Below are 21,591 nucleotides of genomic sequence, written 5' to 3' on the forward strand. Positions count from 1 at the left end.
AGATTCCCTTTTCCTCTTTTGGTTGCGCAATTGCTCATTTGTTCACTGGGATTTTGCATTTGGTGTTGTGTTGTTTTTTCTTTTCTTTTCTCCCGGACCTCTCTCCACCTGACGTCACCTTGTAATTTGACCTTCATATCCATGCATCTTGAAGCCTTTATATCTGTTTTAACTCTTGGATTGGAATTTGATTCGTGAATTGAACGTACTTCTCGCCGCAAGAGCATTTACCCCGTACAGCCTAGACCAGGGTCTGCGATGTCGGATGTGTAGCCCGGTTGGATTCGGAAGTATGTGGATATCCAACCGCCAAATAGAGTTACAAGCGAGCTACTCGGGGAAACCTTGGAGCTTTGGCAAGCCATGATTGCCCATGATTTGCGCATCCCGGTGAACCTTCGTGGTGCAATTATGATGAAACAGACCCTGGCGGACAACTCCACTCCGGGGTATTTCTACCCCTCCGTCTGCGCCTCTTCCTACCTCTTTCCCCTCTCACATTCTCAATTGTCTCAATTCCAATCTACTACTCGTCTATTGACACTTCCTCGGCAACGATTACCAAGTCTACCTTCGGTACGACTCTCTACAATGGAGCTGCGCACGTCCTAGCTTTCGGGTCTCCCCGCGTGGGGGTTCCCCGGGACTTTTGTCCCCGCTATGATAATCATAGGGTCAAGGTATTGTTCATCGTATAATGGTCACTGCTACGCATGACAGGTGTTCGGCTTAGACTGCCGTGGTAGATATGAGCAATCAGATTCTATCGTGACAGTCTGGCTGTTCTGAGATTATACTGTCAAAACTTGATCTAGATAATTCTAGCGAAAGGACATGCGTGACTTTTGATTGTTCCCTCCCCCCCCCTTTGCTGTTTATTTGTGTGTTCGTGTTCGTACTGGTTACTATGGGTGTTTTGCTTATGGCTGGCTAACATAGTGACTATGGAACGCGGATGCGCTTGTGTCGGGGATGCTGACTCGATAGAAGTATAAACAGTTCTTGATCCAATCTTCAAAATGGCTACGGACAAGATCACCTTCCTGACCAACTGGTATGCTAACAGCACATGAGGTTTTTTTTTTTTCATTTCTTCCCCTTTGGCTCCTGTCTTCTATCTAGTATGGGATATCGAGGCTGAGATTTCTCATTTTCTTAGGCACGCCACCCCGTACCACGCCCCTCTTTACCTCGCTCAGGCCCGTGGCTACTTCAAGGATGAAGGCCTCAAGGTTGCCCTGCTGGAGCCCAATGACCCCTCCGATGTGACCGAGATCATCGGCAGCGGCAAAGTCGACATGGGCTTCAAGGCCATGATCCACACTTTGGCAGTACGTAAAGCTAGCGTATATATATTACAATGAGGCCGGAGAGCAATCATCCTAACATCGATTAATTCACAGGCCAAGGCTCGCAACTTCCCAGTGACTTCCATCGGCTCTCTCCTGGATGAGCCCTTCACTGGAGTCGTCTACCTCAAGTCCAGCGGAATCACCGAGGACTTCCGCTCCCTGAAGGGCAAGCGCATCGGCTACGTCGGCGAGTTCGGCAAGATTCAGATCGACGAGCTCACAAAGTACTACGGCATGACGGCAGACGACTACACCGCCGTCCGCTGCGGCATGAATGTGACCAAGGCCATAATCCGCGGCGACATCGACGCGGGCATTGGACTCGAGAACGTGCAGATGGTCGAGCTGGCCGAGTGGCTAGCTGAGCAGAACCGCCCGCGCTCCGATGTCCAAATGCTGCGCATCGACCAGCTGGCCGAGCTGGGATGCTGCTGCTTCTGCTCCATCCTGTACATCGCCAACGACAAGTTCTTGGCCGAGAACCCCGAGCGTGTGGCCAAGTTCATGCGCGCTGTGAAGCGCGCTACGGACGATGTGCTCGCTGATCCGAAGGCGACGTATGAGGAGTACGTTGACTTCAAGCCTATTATGGCGACGCCTGTCAACCGGAAGATCTTTGAACGCTCTTATGCCTACTTCAGTCGCGATCTTAAGAATGTGGCTCGTGATTGGGAGAAGGTTACCCGCTATGGCAAGCGTCTTGGTATCTTGGATGACGACTTCGAGTCCAACTACACCAACAAATACCTTTCTTGGACGCTGGATGAAGACTCTATTGATCCCACTGGAGACCAGAAGCGTATGGCTAAGCTCCAGGAGGAGGTGGCTGCCAATGGTGGCTTCCAGCGTCTGGGAGTTGCTGCCTCGGCCTAAGGCGGTCTTTCGGATGGACATGGCACTCGGCTTTTGATAAAGAGCTTTGCCATTGATTCCAGGCTTCACTCTTTGGTCTGGACAAGCACTGGGCATATAAATGAATGAAGAAATTTGCTTTCGCATTGCTGCCCATAAAGATTAGTAAATTGTAAAAGTGTGAAAGTGTAAAAGTGTAACCATGAATATTCTAATTCCCAAGCGCCAGCAATGACCAGATACTTAATGTACATACAATGCAAGGTTCAGTGCAGGGTCTATTCCCTGTCTCTATCATTGTTCAACAAATGTTCTTCATCTCGTTCTCCAGATTCCAAATCGCTGAAATCATCCAAGTCATCAAGCTCCTCGCCTGATCGAACAGCCTCCCACTCATCGTCCCTGCCACCAGTTTTCCAGCCGACGAAGGCCCGGCCCGAAAATCCAGGATATATACACCTGCAGGTAAGCCATGCACAAAGCAAAATCGCCAAAGCACTCATGAAGCCCATCGCGAACATGAGCAAGGGTGCAATGTGAAGCTTCCAACTTGGTTTCACTGGCTCCTCGCTCCCAGCAAATACCCCAATCTCTTCATTCATTTCTTCGGGTACCCACTCCATCGCCCTCGTCTCTCTCAAGAAAGTCCCCGTGGCATCAAGGGCAACGATACGTAATGTGCGGTACGGTGTATCGGGCGGGATAGTGATACGAGTCTCAAAGCCTGTCTTCGGCACTGCAGAGATGAACTCAAAGTCGACATCATCAACATGTCCACTCGAATACTGCAACACCCCATCCTCATCTTTGAACGCGGGTTTGTCTGTCACATTAACAAGCGACCCCTGCAACACCCACGTAGCTACCTCCGTCGCCCCGTTCCAGGTAACAGCCGCCGTAGTTCCAGATAAAGCGACATCGGGCGCACTAAGCGGCAGCCCAACCCACTTCTGCTTGAAAGTCCGGTACGAGATGATATCGCCCTTCTGGAAATACTCGCTTGGGCCAAAATGGACATCACAAAGTACCTCCCCGTCTGCTCCGAACTCCGTCCACGCAGCGCTATACCCATACCCGAGCAACACATGGCCGTTTTCAAGAACCTGCATCGACCCCTGCGATTGGCTACTAATCGGCAAGGGGTGCCAATACTCCGCGCGAACTGCAACCGTCATATCCACCTCGTTGATATCAACGATTAACCCGCGACTCGGGTTCTCCGGCGCACCCTTTCCACGGGAAGAGTTATCGAAGATGGATATCACTTTTGTCGTGTTCACAGTATCGTATTGTGGCTGGAAACGCGCGTGGTGTTGCCAGCTGATATTCGACGCCGAGCCGGCCGATATATCGGTGAATGAACTTTCTTTGCCGCCGAGCTTCCAGATTACGCTTCCGGTCGTACCGCTGATGTATGCGAGACAATTTAGATACCGCGAAGAGATGAGGAAGTTTCCATGCTCATCCTTGTCGACGCTGTTGATGTGGAACCAGTCCCAAGGGTCCTCTTCGGAATCCCCGGTTCCTTCGCTGTCGCGCTCAACCTCGCTGAAGGAGAAGTGCTCTGAGGCGCGCCATTCGAAGAGGAGCTCATTGGTTTCGACGTCGATCTCTTGGAAGACGCCATCGTAGATCCAGGCATCCTTTGAGCCGCCTGTTGAGGTGAGGTCTACGGATTTGATATCGTAAACTGTGAAAACTGCAGTGTCGTCGCGGGTGATATGGAATTCGTGCAGATCTGCTGCAACACCGTTTACACCGTGCAGTTTATATGCTTCTTCATAGCTGGAGTTGAGCTAGATCATTCATAGTGAGCCTATATGTTCCGGTTTTAGCTTATGGTCCCAAAACTTACCATATACATTATCCCCTCCCCGTGCCCTCGAACCAAGTCATCACCCGCCCAAAACGTCAAATATCGTTCCCCCTTGTAAGTATATACATTCGCATTATATGTCGTCTCATACTCTTTGAACCAGACCAGATGTCCCTGTTTATCCAGAATCATGGGTCCAGAGTGGTGCACCGCTCCACCACGCGGTGCAATGATCGTATATAGACCATCGTCGCATGCGATGCTGGTCTCCCAGTAATTCAGGATAGGGCCTAGCACGCCCGCTGACGAATAACGCTGTAGCGGGAATGCACCTTCAAAACCATGGGCATATTTCTCGGAGCGGAAGCGGGTTTCTTGGTCTGCGGTTGTGATGCCTGCCAGCAGCAGGAGCCACAAAGTCACGCTGAAAATCCGAGATAATTTAGTGCGAGGAAGGCGTATGCAGGACAGGGTCATTGTGTGGTTCCTCGTAGGATCATTGTCGAGGTTGAGGCAAACATTGGAAGACATTGAAATGTTAAACATCTGGGGTGCAAAACCGGCCTGAATGGGATTAGCTCGTGGGCCAAGTGGGGCGGGCCGCGAATCAATATATCAGATCTACACCTGCGTAGCCTACACAGCACATCGTACAGGTCCATCCATGCCCGATGGACATCCGGGCATGGAACATTGAATACATTCAATACTACTTATTAAGAGAATTTTTATCGAGTTGTGTGCGTAGTACTCAAGTGCTGTATCCTCCTTTCCTACTCGCTTACCCTGCGGAAATTCATGATAAGATAAACCGATAAGGATAACCCCGCGCCGGAGCCTTGTAACTATAGTAACTACTATGTAGGTGCACTGATACACCTTGAAGTGTTGGAAGTTAGTTTATACTACTAGTAGGTACTATTTCAAGCGCTTGAGAGGACCGAAATGCCCATAAAAAATAGTTGAATGAAAACAAAGCCCGAATTTTATATTAACATGTTATATGAGTCGAAATTGCCGAAATTGTAAGCTTGCGTGATGTCGTCACGCGCCAGAGCGCCGGGTATCAACTGTATTAATCTTCAGTTCCAAAACACCCATTGTGTGAATGGTCTATTTGGTGCGCTTGTAGATCTTGGCGAGGAAGGACTCCAGGACTTCCTTCTTCAGGCCCTTGGTCTCGTCAACGGCAGCGATCTTCTCGCGCAGCTCAGTAACGACCTTCTCCTCATAATCCTGGTACACCTTCTCCAGACCCATCTCGTTGTAGATGGCCTTGACCTTGGCCTCCTCAGCAGAGTCCTTGCGGCCGTAAGAAGCATCGAGAACGGCACGCTGCTCAGGGGTGGCACGCTGGATGGCCTGGTTGATCAACCAAGAGCACTTGTTGTCCTGGATATCGGTACCGATCTTGCCAATGAAGGCTGGGTCACCGAAGTTGTCCAAGTAGTCATCCTGGATCTGGAAGTACTGACCCAAGGGAATCAGGATATCGTGAACCTGCTTGAGGTTCTCGGCAGTAGCCCGCTCCAGGTAGATCAAAGCAAGGGCAACGGGGAGGTAGAAGCTGTAGTAGGCAGTCTTGTAGGTAACGATGAACATGTACTTCTCCATAGAGAAGTTGTCAAGGTCGACCTTATCTTCGGGGGCGGTGATCAGATCACACTGCTGACCCAGCTCGGTTTGCCAGGCAGTCTCGTGGAAGAGCTCGACGAGGTCAATGTAGGCGGGGTGGGAGCGGAAACGCTGCTTCAGGATGAGGTAAATGGAGGACTCAAGCATGAAGGCATCGTTGATGGCGATCATACCGATACCATCTTGGCGGTACCAGCAGGGCTGACCACGGCGGGTAATGGAGCTATCCATCATATCATCGCTGACAAGGAAGAAAGCCTGGAGCAGCTCGGTGAGCCATCCCAGAATGCTCAACTGCTCGAATTGTTCGCCGGTCAGGGGCTTCTGCAGGAGGGCAAGACCAGTATCGGGGACGGAAAGACCGCGGTTCAACTTTCCACCAGGGACGTTGGCGTTCAGGGACTAGGAAATGGGGTCAATGTCAGGGTCCAAGGGGATTTTGCGGCTGAAACGCTACTAATAAGGTAATCTCACCTTCTCAAACCACTCGAGAGCGTTATCGGGGAGGTTGTAACGCTTAGCATGATCCAGGATTTCCTGGGCCAGCTTGGGGAATACAGCCTCGAAGTCGGCGCGCTTGGTAGTGGAAGCCATTATGACTATAATAGGGGTGCAAGGGAGGATGTAAAAAGGAGGTCAAGGCAAACAATAGTCGAATTGACTTATTGGACTAATGTTCCCCCGCGGAGGGGAATTGAATACTTGGCGTGTTTGTGCTGTTTGGTGTTGACAGCTGCAGTTGCTCCTCGTGACTTCAAGCAACTTCACTTGGAGTTTGTTCATGTTTTTTGAATGTCTTCATTCCTAATTACTGGCTACTACTTACTGGCTATCCAATTATTCCCAATTATTCTGTTCAGACCCTAAAGCCTATTGAAGCTGGTTCCTACAGCATAGTACTAGGAGATTATTTGGTTTTCACCGGGCTGACCGCTGTCAGTTACTGCCTGCATTATCGCGCGTTGCAACCACACGCGACGCTGCTCGGAAACCTCAATATTGACATTCTCGCGCTCACAACTTACGTTTAATCTGGAACTAGGCTTGCTCAAAAAGGAAACCAAAATCAATGCTACAGTTGGTTTAGTTTGCTTCAAGTCCTTAATTCCAGAAAAAACTCACGAAATTGCCCCCGCACTGCTGAGGGACTCCGTTGGAGATGGCAACCATGGAGATCACCGAGGAAGTCATCCTGGAGCTTAGGTACCGCTTCGAAGAATCTGCGATCAAATGCTCGGAACGGTGTCTATATCAATCGTCAAAATGGTACTCCCAAACCCAACTTTCACTCTATCTTGATAAAGTCAGCTAATAAGCATGTCACTATTCAGGGCAGCAGAAATGTTAGACTCCATTTTGCCGTTACCAGTCATGGCTGAAGATTCGGATCTTGAATCACCTATGGATATCTCAGACCCTCCACTGCCACCACCAAACCCGTACTTAGGTGCACAAGACCCCATCGAAGCGGCCATGGAAGCCCGAGAATCTCACAAATACCTCCTGGCCAAATCGTATTTCGACACCCGGGAGTATGACCGCTGTGCGGCCGTATTCCTACCTCCCACAACACCTCCAGTACCTTGTTCCGTCGTCTCATCAAATTTAAAATCGAAACAACCCCCGACATCATTGAAGGGGAAAGAGAAGGCATCTCCGTTTCAAGGCTCGAAGGGTCAACCACGGAGAAACCCATACCCGAAAGTTAGTCAAAAATCGTTATTCCTAGCACTCTATGCGAAATTTTTGGCAGGAGAAAAGCGCAAGGATGAAGAAACAGAGATGGTGTTGGGCCCGGCGGATGGTGGAATGGCGGTAAATCGAGAACTACCAGACCTCGCCCGCGGCTTGGAAGGGTGGCTCATGGAGCGGAGCTCCAATGGGCTTGACGACCAGGGACAAGGCTGGCTGGAATACCTCTATGCCATCGTGTCATTGAAAGGACGAAATGAAGAACTGGCAACCAAGTGGCTCCTCAAGAGTGTGCATTTGAACCCATTTCATTGGGGAGCATGGCAAGAACTGGGTGACCTCTTGGCAAATAACGAAGACGTAAGGCGATTTCTGGAACTTTGAAATATTTGGCCCTGACAATGCCTACAGTTAAAACAAATCGTGGACCGCCTGCCGAAAAACCTCATGACTCTAATTTTCCACACATACTCCAGCCAGGAACTTTATCAAACCACGCCAGAGACATACAGGGACCTCGGCCAACTTCAAACACTGTTCCCTACCAACGCATTTCTCCAGACCCAAGAAGCGCTACTTTATTATCACGACAAAGGTAAGATCAATGGCAGGGTGTCCTTGGTATTCAAATATCTGTACTAACGGTATTCAGACTTTGACAAAGCGGCGGAGATGTTTCATCGGATCCTGGCTACATCTCCACATCGGCTGGACTCACTTGATCACTACTCCAACATACTATACGTTATGGGTGCACGGCCTCAGTTGGCTTTCGTCGCTCAGATTGCGATTGCCACCGACAAATTCCGCCCTGAAACTTGTTGCGTGGTAGGCAACTACTATTCCCTGAAATCCGAACACGAAAAGGCAGTCATGTACTTCCGACGTGCACTGACACTCGACCGTAACTTTCTGTCAGCATGGACCCTCATGGGTCACGAGTACATTGAAATGAAAAACACTCACACCGCCATTGAGTCATACCGCCGTGCTGTTGATGTCAACCGGAAAGACTACCGCGCTTGGTACGGACTAGGTCAGGCGTATGAAGTCCTTGATATGTCTTTCTATGCCCTGTTCTACTATCAGCGGGCAGCCGCACTTCAGCCATACGACCCGAAGATGTGGCAGGCGGTAGGATCATGTTATGCGAAGATGGGCCGTGTCGAACAGAGTATCCAGGCTCTGAAACGTGCCCTTGTTGCTGGTGCCTATTATGCAGAAGGTGCTTCAGGCGGTGCAAGCCCAGGTCCCGGCGCGCGGAAGATTCTCGATACCGAAACATTACACCAAATAGCAACTCTTTACGAACGCCTTGGTGACGAAGAAGAAGCGTCCGCATACATGGAATTGACTTTACAGCAAGAATCCGGCGGTGCGCCAGTCAATGAGGAAGCAAATTCGGACGAGGAGGAATATTCTTCTGCTTCTGAGCATGCTACCCACAGCGATGATAACGAGAATTCCGGTGACGATGGAGACGATGCGCCTAGAAGACGTCGCCGGAAGTCCCGTCCACGAACTTCATCATTTGCCATGCAGAATGATGACTCTACTGCCGGTGAAACATGGCACCATGGAAGTGGCCCTACCGCAACTACATCTAGGGCACGTTTGTGGCTGGCGCAGCATGCCTTACGGAATGGTGATCTAGATCGTGCGGATCTCTTGGCAGGAGAACTATGCCAAGATGGGTTCGAAGTGGAAGAAGCGCGAGCGCTTATGAGTGATGTTCGGGCCAGACGGGAGGATGATGGCTAGTCTCCCTCCAACGTTGTCTGTTGCATTAGGCGTGGAGCTCATCTCACATGCATTTTCATGATACCGTGGCGTTTAGTGTTATCCTGGTCATTTATTATTACGAGTTCGCAAAATTACATTCAACTGTTAGAAAGCGACATTGAAAGAACATCTATCGAATAGAATTCGAATCCAAACGTACTTCTCGTCTTGGTCTTAATCTGTGTATCTGCCAGGTGAGAGACGGACTTCATCATTTGAGGCTTGGTATGCGCAGATATTTCCTAGCCTTTGAAACGCAATGGCGGATTGATCGACGTATACTCCCCTAGCGCCAGGATTTCACTTCGATCGAAACTGACTGAAGGAACTGTTGCACTTTTATCGTCCTGCTCACCGATAGAGCCAGGGTGGTTATCAGACTGATTCTGGTCAGGTAAGTCCCATTTAAGACAGGCGTAGTAGTACTGCTTGCCAAGATCCGTCCAAGTCGCACGCAAGCAGAATTTCAAATCTCCAGGGCACTTGATCTGCTCCAGGATAAGAGAATCCACAAAAAATATCCTCCCTTTGAAAGGACAGAACGATTTCTTTTGGATGGCACGAGACACTGTCTTGGCTACCCTATGTATCTCTCTGCCCAAAGATGTTTCGCCCACGTTGACAAGAGAAATACCGAATGCCATGCCTTCCGAGGCGGCAGATATGTTAGATTCCGACAAAGCACCAGTGGTATTATCAGATCCTAGAAATTTCAAGAACCCATAGAGACTAGAGTCATCTGGTCTTTGCCCGACATCCGAGGGGCCCCCTGGCATGTAAATTGGAATTGTGGTCAATGGAGATTTGAGGGGCTTTGCTCGCGGTATCTCAACTGCACGGCTTGAGATTTCTTTCTCGTGCATGGAAGTCAAGCTAGATGGAGCTTTGTTATTTGAAGCCACCACAGTCCTCTTTTCCTGGGGTACATCGGTTACCCTATTTGTCGTATTTTCAAGACCTTTCAAAACTTTGCCTTTCTCATCGCATTCTTGTCGCTGAGACAAGTTACGATTTTCAGCCAAGACGTTGGCTTTGGGGGGAGAAAATTCAAGATCACTCAACAGCAGTGTCTCGTCGACGTACAGAGCAGGATGCCTTTCTGAATTGTCCGACTGTTGTTTGCTCATATTTCCACAAGAAGAAGGCTGGTTCACGGGAGGCCCCGAGAACAAATCGGTATAGTGCATCCCATCACTAGCTGTCTCCACTGCACTTTCAGTTCCTGAATAGCAATCTGGCTCTGCACTTGAGCCCCGTGAAGATGGGCTTTTTGATCTTTGTACAACATAGTCTTTGAGCCCACTGCCAATCTTAAGGCGTTTGCGCCAATGTTCTCTTTCCTCAGTCAAATCTTCGGGAGGTACACATCTGGCCTTTTCTGCTAGAAGCTGTAGTTCCGAAAATGATGCAGCATCTTCAAAGCTTCTGTCTGTGTGTAGTTTGAGAATACGCGGAAATCGCAGTGTAAAGAATCTGGCACCGGAAGGTTTTTCGAAGCCTGCGCCCATTATCTCCACAACAAATGGTTTCTTGAAAACTTTGGCAGCTTTGGGAAGACTGGCATTTCCATATTCAATCTCGAATTCATGGAAATCTTCGACATCCCGTGCTACGAACTGTCCAAGTTGATTCAGAGAACACATCAAAAGGTGGGACATGCAATGGCGACCAACCACATCTATAACTCGAAAGCGAGGGGCGCCTCGTGATTGAAGAACGTCATCTTTGTTCACAAGACACGCCACCAAGAAATGCGTCCACTCCACTCTTTCACTGGTGGTTGGAAGAGCAGCGGCGTCGCCGGCTTCATAGAATCCCCCGACTAAAACGAGGTCAACTGTATCCCCCAGACCCGGGATATAGTCTTTTTTCATTTTGATCCATCGACCAAAAAGGTTGTTCCCGCCAGCAGGATGCATAGCAAAATACGGCTCGTCGCAAGCTTTCAAAACAAGTCCCTCCCACCGCCGAGTGATTGCCCTCGAGAAGCTAGCTTCTAGCCATTGAAAGCCATCTGGTCGGTCAAAGTCCAATATTTCCTGTTCAGCCATCGCAGATCGACCATCGATTGTATGTATCAAGTTTTTCAGCAGCAACCGCCTTTCTCGATGTGGCTTTCTCAGGCAGACATTGTCATCCAAGAGGAGTATGTCAAAAAAGACAATCATCAGATGCTCATATGGCTGGGGTGGTGAATCGCTATCGACTCTAATGAAAGTACCGGAACGCGAGAGAAACTTTCGAAGTTTGTGGAAGTCTGATATGCTTCCAGTTTTACCGTTCCACACGAGCAATTCACCTTCGAGGATGCAGTGATGTGTAAATTTGCATTTGGGGCTTCCTATGTGAAGAGATGTCTCCAAAGTTGGCAAAATTCCTGCCCGATCTGCGGTGGAGTCCTTGCCACTTTTAGAGAAGATCTGAATAGGGGTTCGCTTGTTGGTCAAATCAATATGTATTTGGCAGTATTCACCATCATATTTTCTTTCGATGCTCATGCGGCGGCGGTTTGTCATCTCAAGACAATGCTTGACACTTCTTGCCTTTAAGTAATCAGATCGGCCAACTTTGATTCCTACCCGTGGGCGTATATGGTCCAGTGCTGTGGCACACAGACTAGCTGCCAATTTTCGATCTATACGAGGCGGGAAGTGATTCATCGGCTCCGAGTTGAGCATTCCAAGAGCTCCTTCAATGGTGTTTTGGAACTGCAGGAGATGGGGAAGGAGAAAGTGAAATCTCTCTAGAGTATACTTCTCTGGTAGTGTTACAGGAGCATAACTCTTCAATATCATACGAGTGAGCCATTTAGCATCGCGGCTGCTTAATCGACGGTATAGTGGCGAAAGAACTGTATCCACATCAACTGCAGTATGCTGACGTCTGACTTGAGGACCTGAGAAGCGACACCTCGAGGCAATCAAGTTCAGGGCTTCGTCAATCTCCTCGGCCAAGACGTCACGGTCACAAGGAATACAGTTTTCAGCCTGGCGCATCACATTTTCGACACATTGTCCTAAGTCTGGGCCTCCAGGCTTTCGCCATTGGTCGAGTTCAGATATCCGTGACGAGCCAAGGCCTAAGCAGCGACCGATAACGCGAGTGAGTGAGGTTGCCTGCAGCCAATATACTCGGTCTGTTCGTCTCTCGGGAAACATGCATGACAACAGAGCCAGTTTATCAGTTTCCGGGTGATGGATCTGGCGATCATGTCGAGTGAACCATTTTGCAATGATCTGAAAGTCAGACTCGACCTTTCTTGTTGTCGAAGCCGCCTTCGTCGTCCGATTCACTTCTAGGCTCGACAAAAGATCACCAAAGAAGGCAAATTTGAATCCCATTGGGGATAGATGTGAGGTTTCACATGAATGTAAATTTGATTGCTTCTCCACGCTAGGTGAGTAGTGGTAAGAAGTCAAAAGGGAAAGGGAATCAGGATCGAAACTGACTACACGAAATCTGGTCGCGGGTCGTGTCCATGGAAACACGAAAGCACGTGACCAATCAAGCATTTACGATGTATAGACAGCTCACAGCACTTGCACGAGCTCTTCTTGTAAGTGATAATCATTGATTTCTCAAATTTCGACTGGTTGGTATGTACTACATACGTGCTAGTAGTTGTAAGTTCGTTCAGGTGAGTTGAGTACATATTACAAAGCTCATCCTTGATCCTTGGATCAATAGGTATCTCAGATCTGAAAGACCTCAAGCTTCACCTGTTTTTCCAACATAGTTTGAAATTCATTTTCAGGATTAGATATTTTCATGTTTACTCTGGAATATAATGTACGTATGCCTTTATGAGAGCACGCTAACTCCAATTTCAATTTCAGGATGGGATATTTTCCCTATTGATGATGCTCATATGTCTCTGTGGGAGAGAGAGAGAGAAAACGAACCATACCATTCGCCCAACTCCAAGCTTTTGTGTATTGCATGACACTTTCACCCCAAACAAGAAAAAAAAGAACAAAACGATAATTTCATCAGAGGATACCCTGCTTCTTGAGATCATGGTAAATTCTCTCGGGCATGACATTGCCCTCGGCATCCTCCATCTGCACCACATTTTCCCGAGAGTCTCGGTCCTTCTTTCGATCCTGTTCCAGTTTATCCCAGAGTCGCATTGCATCCTCAATGCGAGTAATTTCACGGAAAAGATTGGTGTTTGATGTGATACCCAGACATTTAAGGCCATAAATATGAGGCGCCTCGGAGAAATGCTTATCGAATGCTCGTCGACCCATGTAAACATAATTTCCGCAAACCTCACACGGGTACTCGACTCCAAGGCCGTGCAGCTTGTATAACCAGTATGGAATGGGCTTGCCATCCCAAGCCAGCGGTAGGTTGAGGGGATTGTAGAGCTTCTCCCTATCCTCTTCGTCATCAGACTGGTCACCTCCACGATCACCAAATGACTCCGGCTCAGCCATCAAGGCCTCGCGCTCCATTTGACGCTCACGCTCAGTCAGACCTTGCCGGCGCACAACGTTGCGTCTTGTGGCTTCTCGCTCGTCCTTGAGTGTGTTTGTGAAGCAACGCACACGATGCTCTCGTACAGCGACAGCACGCTCCTTCAAATCCTTTGCAAGGGAAGCCGTCGAGGTTTTGTTTCCAGATGGTTGAGAGTCCTCGTTCGATGTGCCAGCCGCCTTGCGAGCCTCTGCGGCTCGAACGTGCTTCTTGCCGGTCAAATGATTTCGGTAAACATTCTCGTTGGAAAATTCCTTCTCGCAATCAGAGCACCATATGCCCTCGCCTGATCCTTCCGTCGCAGTTTGTTCATCGGCCCATCCAGGAACCTCCTTTGCTGCCCATTGCTTGTCAAACTCCTCGTCGAAGCTAGTAATCAACGCATCGAGATCCCCCAAAGGCTTTACTCGCTTGTAAAACCCTTCGAGGTAAGTCGCGACTTCACCAACATAACGGAAGTATTTATCAGAGACCTTGTCTTTCCGCTTAATGCTCAGTATCGGTGGCGTGAATGCATCAAAGACATCGAGGTATTGGACGTAATTCAGGCGCTTAACTCCGGGTAGATTCAGGTATTGTTCGTGGTGGGTGGTCAAATCCATGTATTGACCGAAACACTCTTCGCCGGTGAACATATTATCGATCTCCATGTAAGACGACTCGCCCTCGGCGGGTTGATGCCGCTTGTATGCCTGTTCAAGGTTCTCGACTAGCTCGTTTGGATAGCGCTTGTGAAAATCTTTGATGTCATCCAATTGCTTGTAAAATTCTTCGAACTGATCGCCCGTGGCAATCGACTGCACCTCCTTCTCGCGCAGGCCATCCGCATCTTTGTAAATTTCGAGCAGTCGCTTGGACTGCACCTCAATCCGATCTAGAAACTTGGCAAGCTCATGGTCATTGGCTAGTTTCTCACGGATCTATGAAGCACCCTAGTAATTAGCATCTGGAGCTTTTCGTTTCAATGCGGCCGGCGAACTTACATTCCGAGGGTTGTCGGCCACGCGATCAGCAACGGCCTGCTCCAGCCGCTCCAGATCCTCGTGGATAAATCGCTGGTCTTCAAGAAGCATTGTGAGTATGCGACCAGAGTACAGTAAGTTTTCTGAGTCAGAGACACGAAGTGAAGTGAATTCTGGCGTACACACGTCAAAAGAGAGAAGTTCGCGGAATCCAGAGCTGCAGCTTTGCGGGTCGTCATGTGACCGTACCGCTTCCATCGCAAAAAGTCGAACCTACTATGCCTCACATACACCTTTCTTTCTCGAATACCCCATCTTTTTACTTGCCGTGAAGTGACATCTATCATCATGGCCGAAGGAATCGACAGACGCGCTGAAGGTAAGCGCACCTCTCGAGATTTGGTGAAGTGAGCCTTTCTAATAGCAGCACAGAGCGCATGGAGTTCAGCACCTCCAAGGAGGTCACGGTGGCCCCGACCTTCGAGGATATGCACCTTAAAGAGAGCTTGCTCCGTGGAATTTACGCCTATGGATACGAGTCTCCCTCTGCCGTTCAGTCGCGCGCCATCGTTCAGATTTGCAAAGGCCGTGACACCATTGCGCAGGCCCAGTCCGGTACCGGTAAAACAGCGACTTTCTCAATCAGTACTCTACAGGTCATTGACACTGTTGTTCGCGAAACTCAAGGTACGTGAAAGCTTGGCAAAATACTGGCAAATACGTATGGCTGACATTCAATTTCCTAGCCTTGGTCCTTTCCCCGACTCGTGAACTTGCAACCCAGATTCAGTCAGTCATCATGGCGCTCGGCGACTACATGAATGTCCAATGTCACGCCTGCATCGGTGGCACAAACATTGGCGAAGATATTCGCAAACTCGACTACGGTCAACATGTTGTATCTGGAACTCCCGGCCGTGTTGCTGATATGATCCGTCGCCGCAATCTCCGCACCCGTCACATTAAGATGCTCGTCCTGGACGAGGCCGATGAGCTTCTCAACCGCGGTTTCAGAGAGCAGATTTACGATGTCTATCGTTACCTTCCTCCGGCCACACAGGTTGTGGTCGTCTCAGCCACTCTTCCTTATGATGTGCTGGACATGACGACAAAGTTTATGACAGACCCCGTGCGCGTTTTGGTCAAGCGTGATGAGTTGACCTTGGAAGGAATTAAGCAATACTTCATTGCAGTTGAGAAAGAGGAGTGGAAGTTCGACACCTTGTGCGATCTTTACGACACATTGACTATCACCCAAGCCGTGATCTTCTGTAACACTCGCCGCAAGGTCGACTGGCTGGCCGACAAGATGCGCGAAGCCAACTTCACTGTGTCCAGCATGCATGGCGAGATGCCTCAGAAGGAGCGTGATAGCATTATGCAGGATTTCCGTCAAGGCAACTCTCGTGTCCTGATCTCGACCGATGTGTGGGCCCGTGGTATCGATGTTCAGCAGGTGTCTCTCGTCATCAACTACGATCTCCCTACCAACCGTGAGAATTACATTCACCGTATCGGTCGTTCTGGTCGTTTCGGTCGCAAGGGTGTGGCCATCAACTTTGTCACCAGTGATGATGTCCGTATTCTGCGTGATATCGAACTCTACTACTCCACTCAGATTGATGAGATGCCAATGAATGGTGAGTTCATGCCTCTCCGCATTCCTAGTATCTTTTTGCATTTTCACTTTACTAATATTGGTCCCCTACAGTTGCCGATTTGCTCTCATAAACGATACGACCTGCACTAAGCCCAGTCTTTTGAACGATCCAAAAGTCGCATTCGTTTTACAATTTGCCCCGAGGCTAAGCCCTTTCATTTGAATATTGGGGAGCCCTATCTGATCTGAGTTGTCTTGGTCACATATTAAAAAGATCAATGCCAGAATGGATCGCGCGTGGAGGAAAAGGAAAAGAAAACATTTCTGTGAGAGCGCAAAACCACTGGCACCACCAGCTACCACGTCATCTCAGGTCGCTAACACGACACTACCCAGCCCAAAATTGTCAGACAAATGTTGCAGGTTGCACTCATGATTTAACTTTCAAATTTAACCGATGGAGGCTTTAGCAACAGCTTTATCTTTTTTTTTTTGTTTTCGCTGGTCATTTTCAGTTTACAGTACCCCTGGTGTTTTTATATGTAGGAGTTATGAATGATGGATCTGCACAAAATTTACACACATTTATTGAATAGTAGATCATACTTAGCACTGGGATATTCATGCTTGACTCTTGAGTGTTTTCCAGGGCTTCGGCCCCCGCGGTAGTCTGGAGACCCATTCAAATGTTCCTCTCTCTCGTGTACTATCATATGCCCGGTGTCGAACCTTACATAAGATTGGGATGTACTACCTAGGGCAGACATCGGGATAATGCCATGTGGAGAAACCAGATAGCTCGATTCCGACGCGAGTAGGTAGTACCTACTAGGTACTAGTATCCATTAATCAGGTCCCCAGGTTTCCAGGTGGCTTAATCTTGCAGGTGATATCCATAATAACCAGTCATTAAAACATTGAACAGCAGATGAAACGTCCATGGATTGAAAATGCACCTTAAATCGACACAAACAAAGGACATCTGGAGACTAGTATCCATACATAGTAGGTACGGATGACTTGTCCAATTTCAATCTCATTCAAATCATGGAACCGAACGCCAACCTGCAGTCAAACAAAGAAACCAGCAATAGGACCAACGACCGACAGTGAAAATGAAGATATATTTAAGCTATACCTCCATGGGAAATGATATATAGAACCAAAGCTCCCCATAATTGAAATGATTGAATGGCGCCGTTCTTGAAATGACTGGAATGCCAATAAAGAAAACAAGAAAAAAAAACTATTTGTAGGTCTGTGCAAGGAATGAGACGTAGGGGATCGGAGGTTGAATCGGGGTTAGTGTATAAAGTGGGAATGCGCAAAGCTGACAAACATTGAATGTGGGATAACATGAAAATGAAGCGTAAGCCGAAGCCAAACACGATTTATCGGTCTTTGAATCAGAAGCTCCATGGTATATCTTGTGCCTTGAAACATGAAAAGCGCCATGCCATGCCACAGGCAAGTCAAAACGGACAACGAAAAGCCACATAAGGACTTCCTAGCTGGAAATTAGTAGAGACGTCGAATAATGGCACGATTAGCAGCACTAGAAGGCATAAGTCGTTCTTAAGGCGCTGGTCCGTGGGGCACCACTCGTTGAGACGCCTCGAGTACTGGGAACTCCTGTTGGGCGAGGGCGATTGCGGTCTCGAGACCAACTGAAAAGGAAGATTGGTTAATGGGAATCCACGATAGTGAACAGATCCACGAGGAGAGAATGCAGGCTTACATGCGCACAGCACGGTCATCGCCTGCCGAGGCAAACATGGTGGGATCTGCTGGATTCCACGAGATGGAATTTACGCAGCCTTTGGAGTGTCCGTCAAGGGTCTCTACAAGAGACCCATTCTCCTTATGCCAGATGTAGATCTTCGAGTCTATGGTAAATCAGCAATTGTGCCTGAGATTGACTTAAGAGTGAAAATTACCATCACTGCCGCTGACAACAAAATTCTCACCAGCACCACCGAAAGTACTCCGAACCACACATTGACCTTGTTTGTGACCCTTGAAGCGTCGCACCACGCCTGCGGTTTCGAGGTCGATCAGGTGTATTTCACCTTCTTTCAAGTTCACAAGCATGTGTTTCGAATCCCGGCTGATAGCTAGGGATGTCGCCTTGCTAGACAAGGAAAGACAATAATCTTCTTCGTGGTTTCGGAAGTCAAAGACATGTATTTTCGAGTCTGTGTCAGCTGCAACCAATCTCCGTCCATCAGGACTGACTGCGCAATCTTGCACTCGGAATCCACCTTCCCACATGTGTAGGGGTGATCCACGAATACTCCAGTGGCATATTTGTGAGTTCTGGTCGAAAGAGGATGTCACAAAAGACTCTCCATCTGGAGCCCAGCCTGCAGATGTCACTGGTTCAGAATGGTGGTCGATGGTCAGGAGACACCGTCCAGTCTGTAAAGTTAGTGCAAGCGAGTCAGCAGAGGTGTACTTCAAGTATATGAAAATCGGCAAAAAATCTTTACCTCGACATTCCATAATCTTGCTTTCTTGTCCTGGCAACAGGTGATGAGCTTTGTGTCATCTGGACTCCAGCAGGCAAAAGCAACCCCACTGCCATGGTCATTTAATCTGTGAAGTATAGTAAAATCCGAAGTATCATATATGAGCACCATTCTGTCACTGCCCGCAGTGACTAGCTTGGTGCCATCATGAGAAAACCCACAGTACCAGACTTCATCTGTATGTTGGGTCAGGCTGATTCCCACATCTAGTGGGAAGTCATTCCGATCACAGAGATGATCCGAATAGAGAGAAGGCGGTTGAGCGGTATTATGGTATAAGCAGTTGTTGATTTGGCTCTGCTTTACGTGGTCTAGTAAGATGGCGAGGCGGTGCTGAGGGATCATTACTGAAGGGGAGATTGATTCTAGAGCGGGTAAGCAAAGACCGAGGAACTCATAGGTAAGTAGAAGCTCTTACTAGATAGATCCGTCAAGAGGCGTTCTCGGGATGCCGTGGTAGAACCGCCCCAACGCGCTTGGTCGTACAATAGCTCAGTTGGTGACATGAGCAGGCTATAAGAAGTATAACTGTCAGAAGATAGGCCACAGAGAACCTCTAGAGAATAAATTACCTGGAAAGGGCATGGAGCCTGTCTATGTCGTAGTTCAACGGCGTCAGTTCTTGCCGTAATACGCCTAGCGCCCCACCTAGGTCGCGTGCCTCTAAAAGTTCCAGGAATTTCTGTTGGCGCAGGTAGAAAAGCATCTCGCTTTTATTCGCATCCTCCGCTAAGAGCAATGTCTCTTCGGGTGCAGAATCCTGACCATTTGTACCATTTCGGAATGATTGAATCAGGATCCTCTCAGCTTCCGCCCAGCGACCACCTAACACCGCACTGCGGAAAGTTGCAACGCCAGCCGTCTCGAGTTGGTGGCCGCTCTCTGCAGTCAAAGTGGAGGCCGACCGGTTATAACCCAGCTCATACAAGCTCTGGATCAAGATCCGGGTCACCTCTTCCCGGTTGTGACCATAGTATGTCTGGTTTGCCGGAGCTTTCCCCGCCCCGTTGGCATGAGACTCTCCATTTGAAGATGCAGTCGCTTGACCATTCAGGCTGGCTTTTCCTGAGCTAGTAGCTCCGTTAGACGCCTGCGAAAAGCCATTAGCACCTGATAACCCATCAGCACGCATGTTGAGCAGGCGCCGGCGCTTGCGGGATGGAGGGCGGTTGTCGGTTTGGCCGGGTTGAGAAGCTGTTTCGTGTTGGGCCGCAACGTCACCGGCCCTTGAGTCTTCTAGCAGCGACGATGCTCCCGATTCTGTTGTGGATGGGGAGTGTATATCGGGACTACTCGATCGTTGACGGCGGCGGCGTCGGGTATTAGGTGACCGAGATGTCGTGGTGCTGGGCGGAGGCTGGGAGGTTAGGGAGACGAGCTGGGCAGATGGGGATTCGGCAGTGCGGGGATGTGATGTCGTAGTATCGAGGGGTAAAGGGATTATAGGGTCGTCGGGGATGATATATTGTTGGGGAGAATGGTCGGCCAGGTCGACCGTTTGTAAGATCTGCCCAGTTCCCTGGCTCTTGGAAAGAACCAGGTGAGCAGACCAGTGGCAGTGGCAGATAGGGAATGTCCCGGGACAGCTCCAGATGTCTTGGAGCTGGGTGGGCTTGGGGGTTGGCGTATAGGGAGAAAATTCAAGCAGTTATCGTTCTGAGTAGGTTTCAAAGCTACAAAGCTCAAGAAGCGAACTTCACGTAAGTGCGGGTACCTCTCTCTCCCCTCCTTCTTTCTCAAGGGTTGTGTGGATATGGGGCTTATCGGATCCAGTGATGCGATCCAAGTTCGAGTCACAAGAAAGCCAGTTCGCCCCAGGTCACAAGGCTTGAAAGAAGAAAATAATCTTGGAAATCGGTCAAATGAATGAGAAGCGGAGAACTATCCACTTGACAATTATATCAGCTGAGCGAAAGAACATTTAGTTGCCGCAATATTCAGGTGTGGTTTGATGACTGCACCGCTTTGACCAAAAGATCTCGAACCCACTGGCAATTATGAGGAAAGGTCTAGTACTTGAACAACTTAAATAGCCTTAGCATTTTATTCAATTTGATTTAGTCCTTCCTATAATAATATTCTTTGGGCATTCAATGCAAAGTGCTAGATGCAGTTACTCGATAGATTCTGGTCTTGTAACCGTATCTATGACAGTACCGTTGGATACAAACTCCGCTTTTTTAAGGCATTCAACAAATGTATGGTTCACCCATCTCCACTGACGACATCATGATGCCCTTAGTCCTACAACAACAACTCAATATAAGAAGCATCAGTTCTGCTGCATGCAACTGACTACTCTGCAACCTACATCTTTGATCCAGAATCGAAGGAAAGCACACCATCCTTTTAATTCCTGTTCTACCTACAAATTCATCATGGGCTGTGGCTGCGGATCCACTTGCACCTGCACCGGTCCCCAGGGTTGCACTTGTACCAGTGGCAACTGCTCCTGTAAGGGATGCGGAGTATGTTAACTGGGTTTGAAAGGTTCCTTTTGATAACCGAGGCTAACTGTGATCTACATAGAAATAAACCTCATCAACTTTGATGTCCGATCGGGTACTTCAAAATACAGCCCAGAGAAAAAGTGGGCATACTTCGGGAGTCGTCTGACATATGGATAAATTAAGCTCTTCATACCTATATTCTGTCTTTATATGTCATAATGATTCAATATTGAAACTTGATATCTGGAGATAATTAATGTCCCTAATTAACCAGTTGACTCGGACCGTTCTCAAAAAGATTCAAAGTGCCCAGATGTATGTCTTGAGGGGATTCCTATATAATTTTCCAACGAAACTGGAATTTCTCTGATATATATGACCCTATGTAGAGCTGTAAGCTAACATTTGAATAATTCAATGTTGTTCAGAATCATGTACTAGTC

The 21,591-nt window shown here is 48.6% G+C and overlaps 8 protein-coding genes across 8 annotated transcripts; 3 read left to right on the forward strand and 5 right to left on the reverse strand.

Moving 5' to 3' along the window:
• Positions 1 to 987: 987 nt before the first annotated feature.
• N7466_000990 (NMT1/THI5 family protein) lies at positions 988 to 2,225 on the forward strand (the record flags this gene model as incomplete). Its single annotated transcript, XM_057160388.1, has 3 exons — positions 988 to 1,054; positions 1,160 to 1,331; positions 1,404 to 2,225. Exons 1-3 carry the CDS (start codon positions 1,020 to 1,022, stop codon positions 2,223 to 2,225), a joined length of 1,029 nt encoding a protein of 342 aa, XP_057026636.1. The 5' UTR covers positions 988 to 1,019.
• Positions 2,226 to 2,482: 257 nt separating this feature from the next.
• N7466_000991 (arylsulfotransferase family protein) lies at positions 2,483 to 4,497 on the reverse strand (the record flags this gene model as incomplete). Its single annotated transcript, XM_057160389.1, has 2 exons — positions 2,483 to 4,000; positions 4,060 to 4,497. The coding sequence occupies 2 exons, from the start codon at positions 4,495 to 4,497 to the stop codon at positions 2,483 to 2,485; spliced, it is 1,956 nt and encodes a 651-aa protein (XP_057026637.1).
• Positions 4,498 to 5,133: 636 nt separating this feature from the next.
• Positions 5,134 to 6,249, reverse strand: erg20 (bifunctional (2E,6E)-farnesyl diphosphate synthase/dimethylallyltranstransferase; the record flags this gene model as incomplete). Its single annotated transcript, XM_057160390.1, has 2 exons — positions 5,134 to 6,057; positions 6,130 to 6,249. 2 exons carry the CDS (start codon positions 6,247 to 6,249, stop codon positions 5,134 to 5,136), a joined length of 1,044 nt encoding a protein of 347 aa, XP_057026638.1.
• A 574-nt stretch (positions 6,250 to 6,823) lies between these two features.
• N7466_000993 (anaphase promoting complex subunit CDC23) lies at positions 6,824 to 9,108 on the forward strand (the record flags this gene model as incomplete). Its single annotated transcript, XM_057160391.1, has 4 exons — positions 6,824 to 6,921; positions 6,987 to 7,707; positions 7,759 to 7,942; positions 8,000 to 9,108. 4 exons carry the CDS (start codon positions 6,824 to 6,826, stop codon positions 9,106 to 9,108), a joined length of 2,112 nt encoding a protein of 703 aa, XP_057026639.1.
• A 263-nt stretch (positions 9,109 to 9,371) lies between these two features.
• Positions 9,372 to 12,470, reverse strand: N7466_000994 (ATP dependent DNA ligase domain protein; the record flags this gene model as incomplete). Its single annotated transcript, XM_057160392.1, has 1 exon — positions 9,372 to 12,470. One exon carries the CDS (start codon positions 12,468 to 12,470, stop codon positions 9,372 to 9,374), a length of 3,099 nt encoding a protein of 1,032 aa, XP_057026640.1.
• Positions 12,471 to 13,118: 648 nt separating this feature from the next.
• Positions 13,119 to 14,681, reverse strand: N7466_000995 (SF3a splicing factor complex subunit PRP9; the record flags this gene model as incomplete). Its single annotated transcript, XM_057160393.1, has 2 exons — positions 13,119 to 14,528; positions 14,592 to 14,681. The coding sequence occupies 2 exons, from the start codon at positions 14,679 to 14,681 to the stop codon at positions 13,119 to 13,121; spliced, it is 1,500 nt and encodes a 499-aa protein (XP_057026641.1).
• Positions 14,682 to 14,918: 237 nt separating this feature from the next.
• Positions 14,919 to 16,301, forward strand: N7466_000996 (ATP-dependent RNA helicase eIF4A; the record flags this gene model as incomplete). The annotated part of the gene is made up of 4 exons (XM_057160394.1): positions 14,919 to 14,949; positions 15,003 to 15,257; positions 15,317 to 16,210; positions 16,282 to 16,301. The coding sequence occupies 4 exons, from the start codon at positions 14,919 to 14,921 to the stop codon at positions 16,299 to 16,301; spliced, it is 1,200 nt and encodes a 399-aa protein (XP_057026642.1).
• Positions 16,302 to 17,725: 1,424 nt separating this feature from the next.
• On the reverse strand, positions 17,726 to 20,619 carry N7466_000997 (WD40 repeat domain-containing protein; the record flags this gene model as incomplete). Its single annotated transcript, XM_057160395.1, has 7 exons — positions 17,726 to 17,837; positions 17,909 to 18,056; positions 18,108 to 18,588; positions 18,660 to 19,063; positions 19,117 to 19,211; positions 19,271 to 20,310; positions 20,581 to 20,619. The coding sequence occupies 7 exons, from the start codon at positions 20,617 to 20,619 to the stop codon at positions 17,726 to 17,728; spliced, it is 2,319 nt and encodes a 772-aa protein (XP_057026643.1).
• Between the last annotated feature and the right edge of the window lie 972 nt (positions 20,620 to 21,591).

The sequence above is a fragment of the Penicillium verhagenii genome, assembly GCF_028828195.1.
Source record: "Penicillium verhagenii strain IBT 33310 chromosome Unknown utg000002l_segment0_segment0, whole genome shotgun sequence".
Lineage (NCBI taxonomy): Eukaryota > Fungi > Ascomycota > Eurotiomycetes > Eurotiales > Aspergillaceae > Penicillium > Penicillium verhagenii.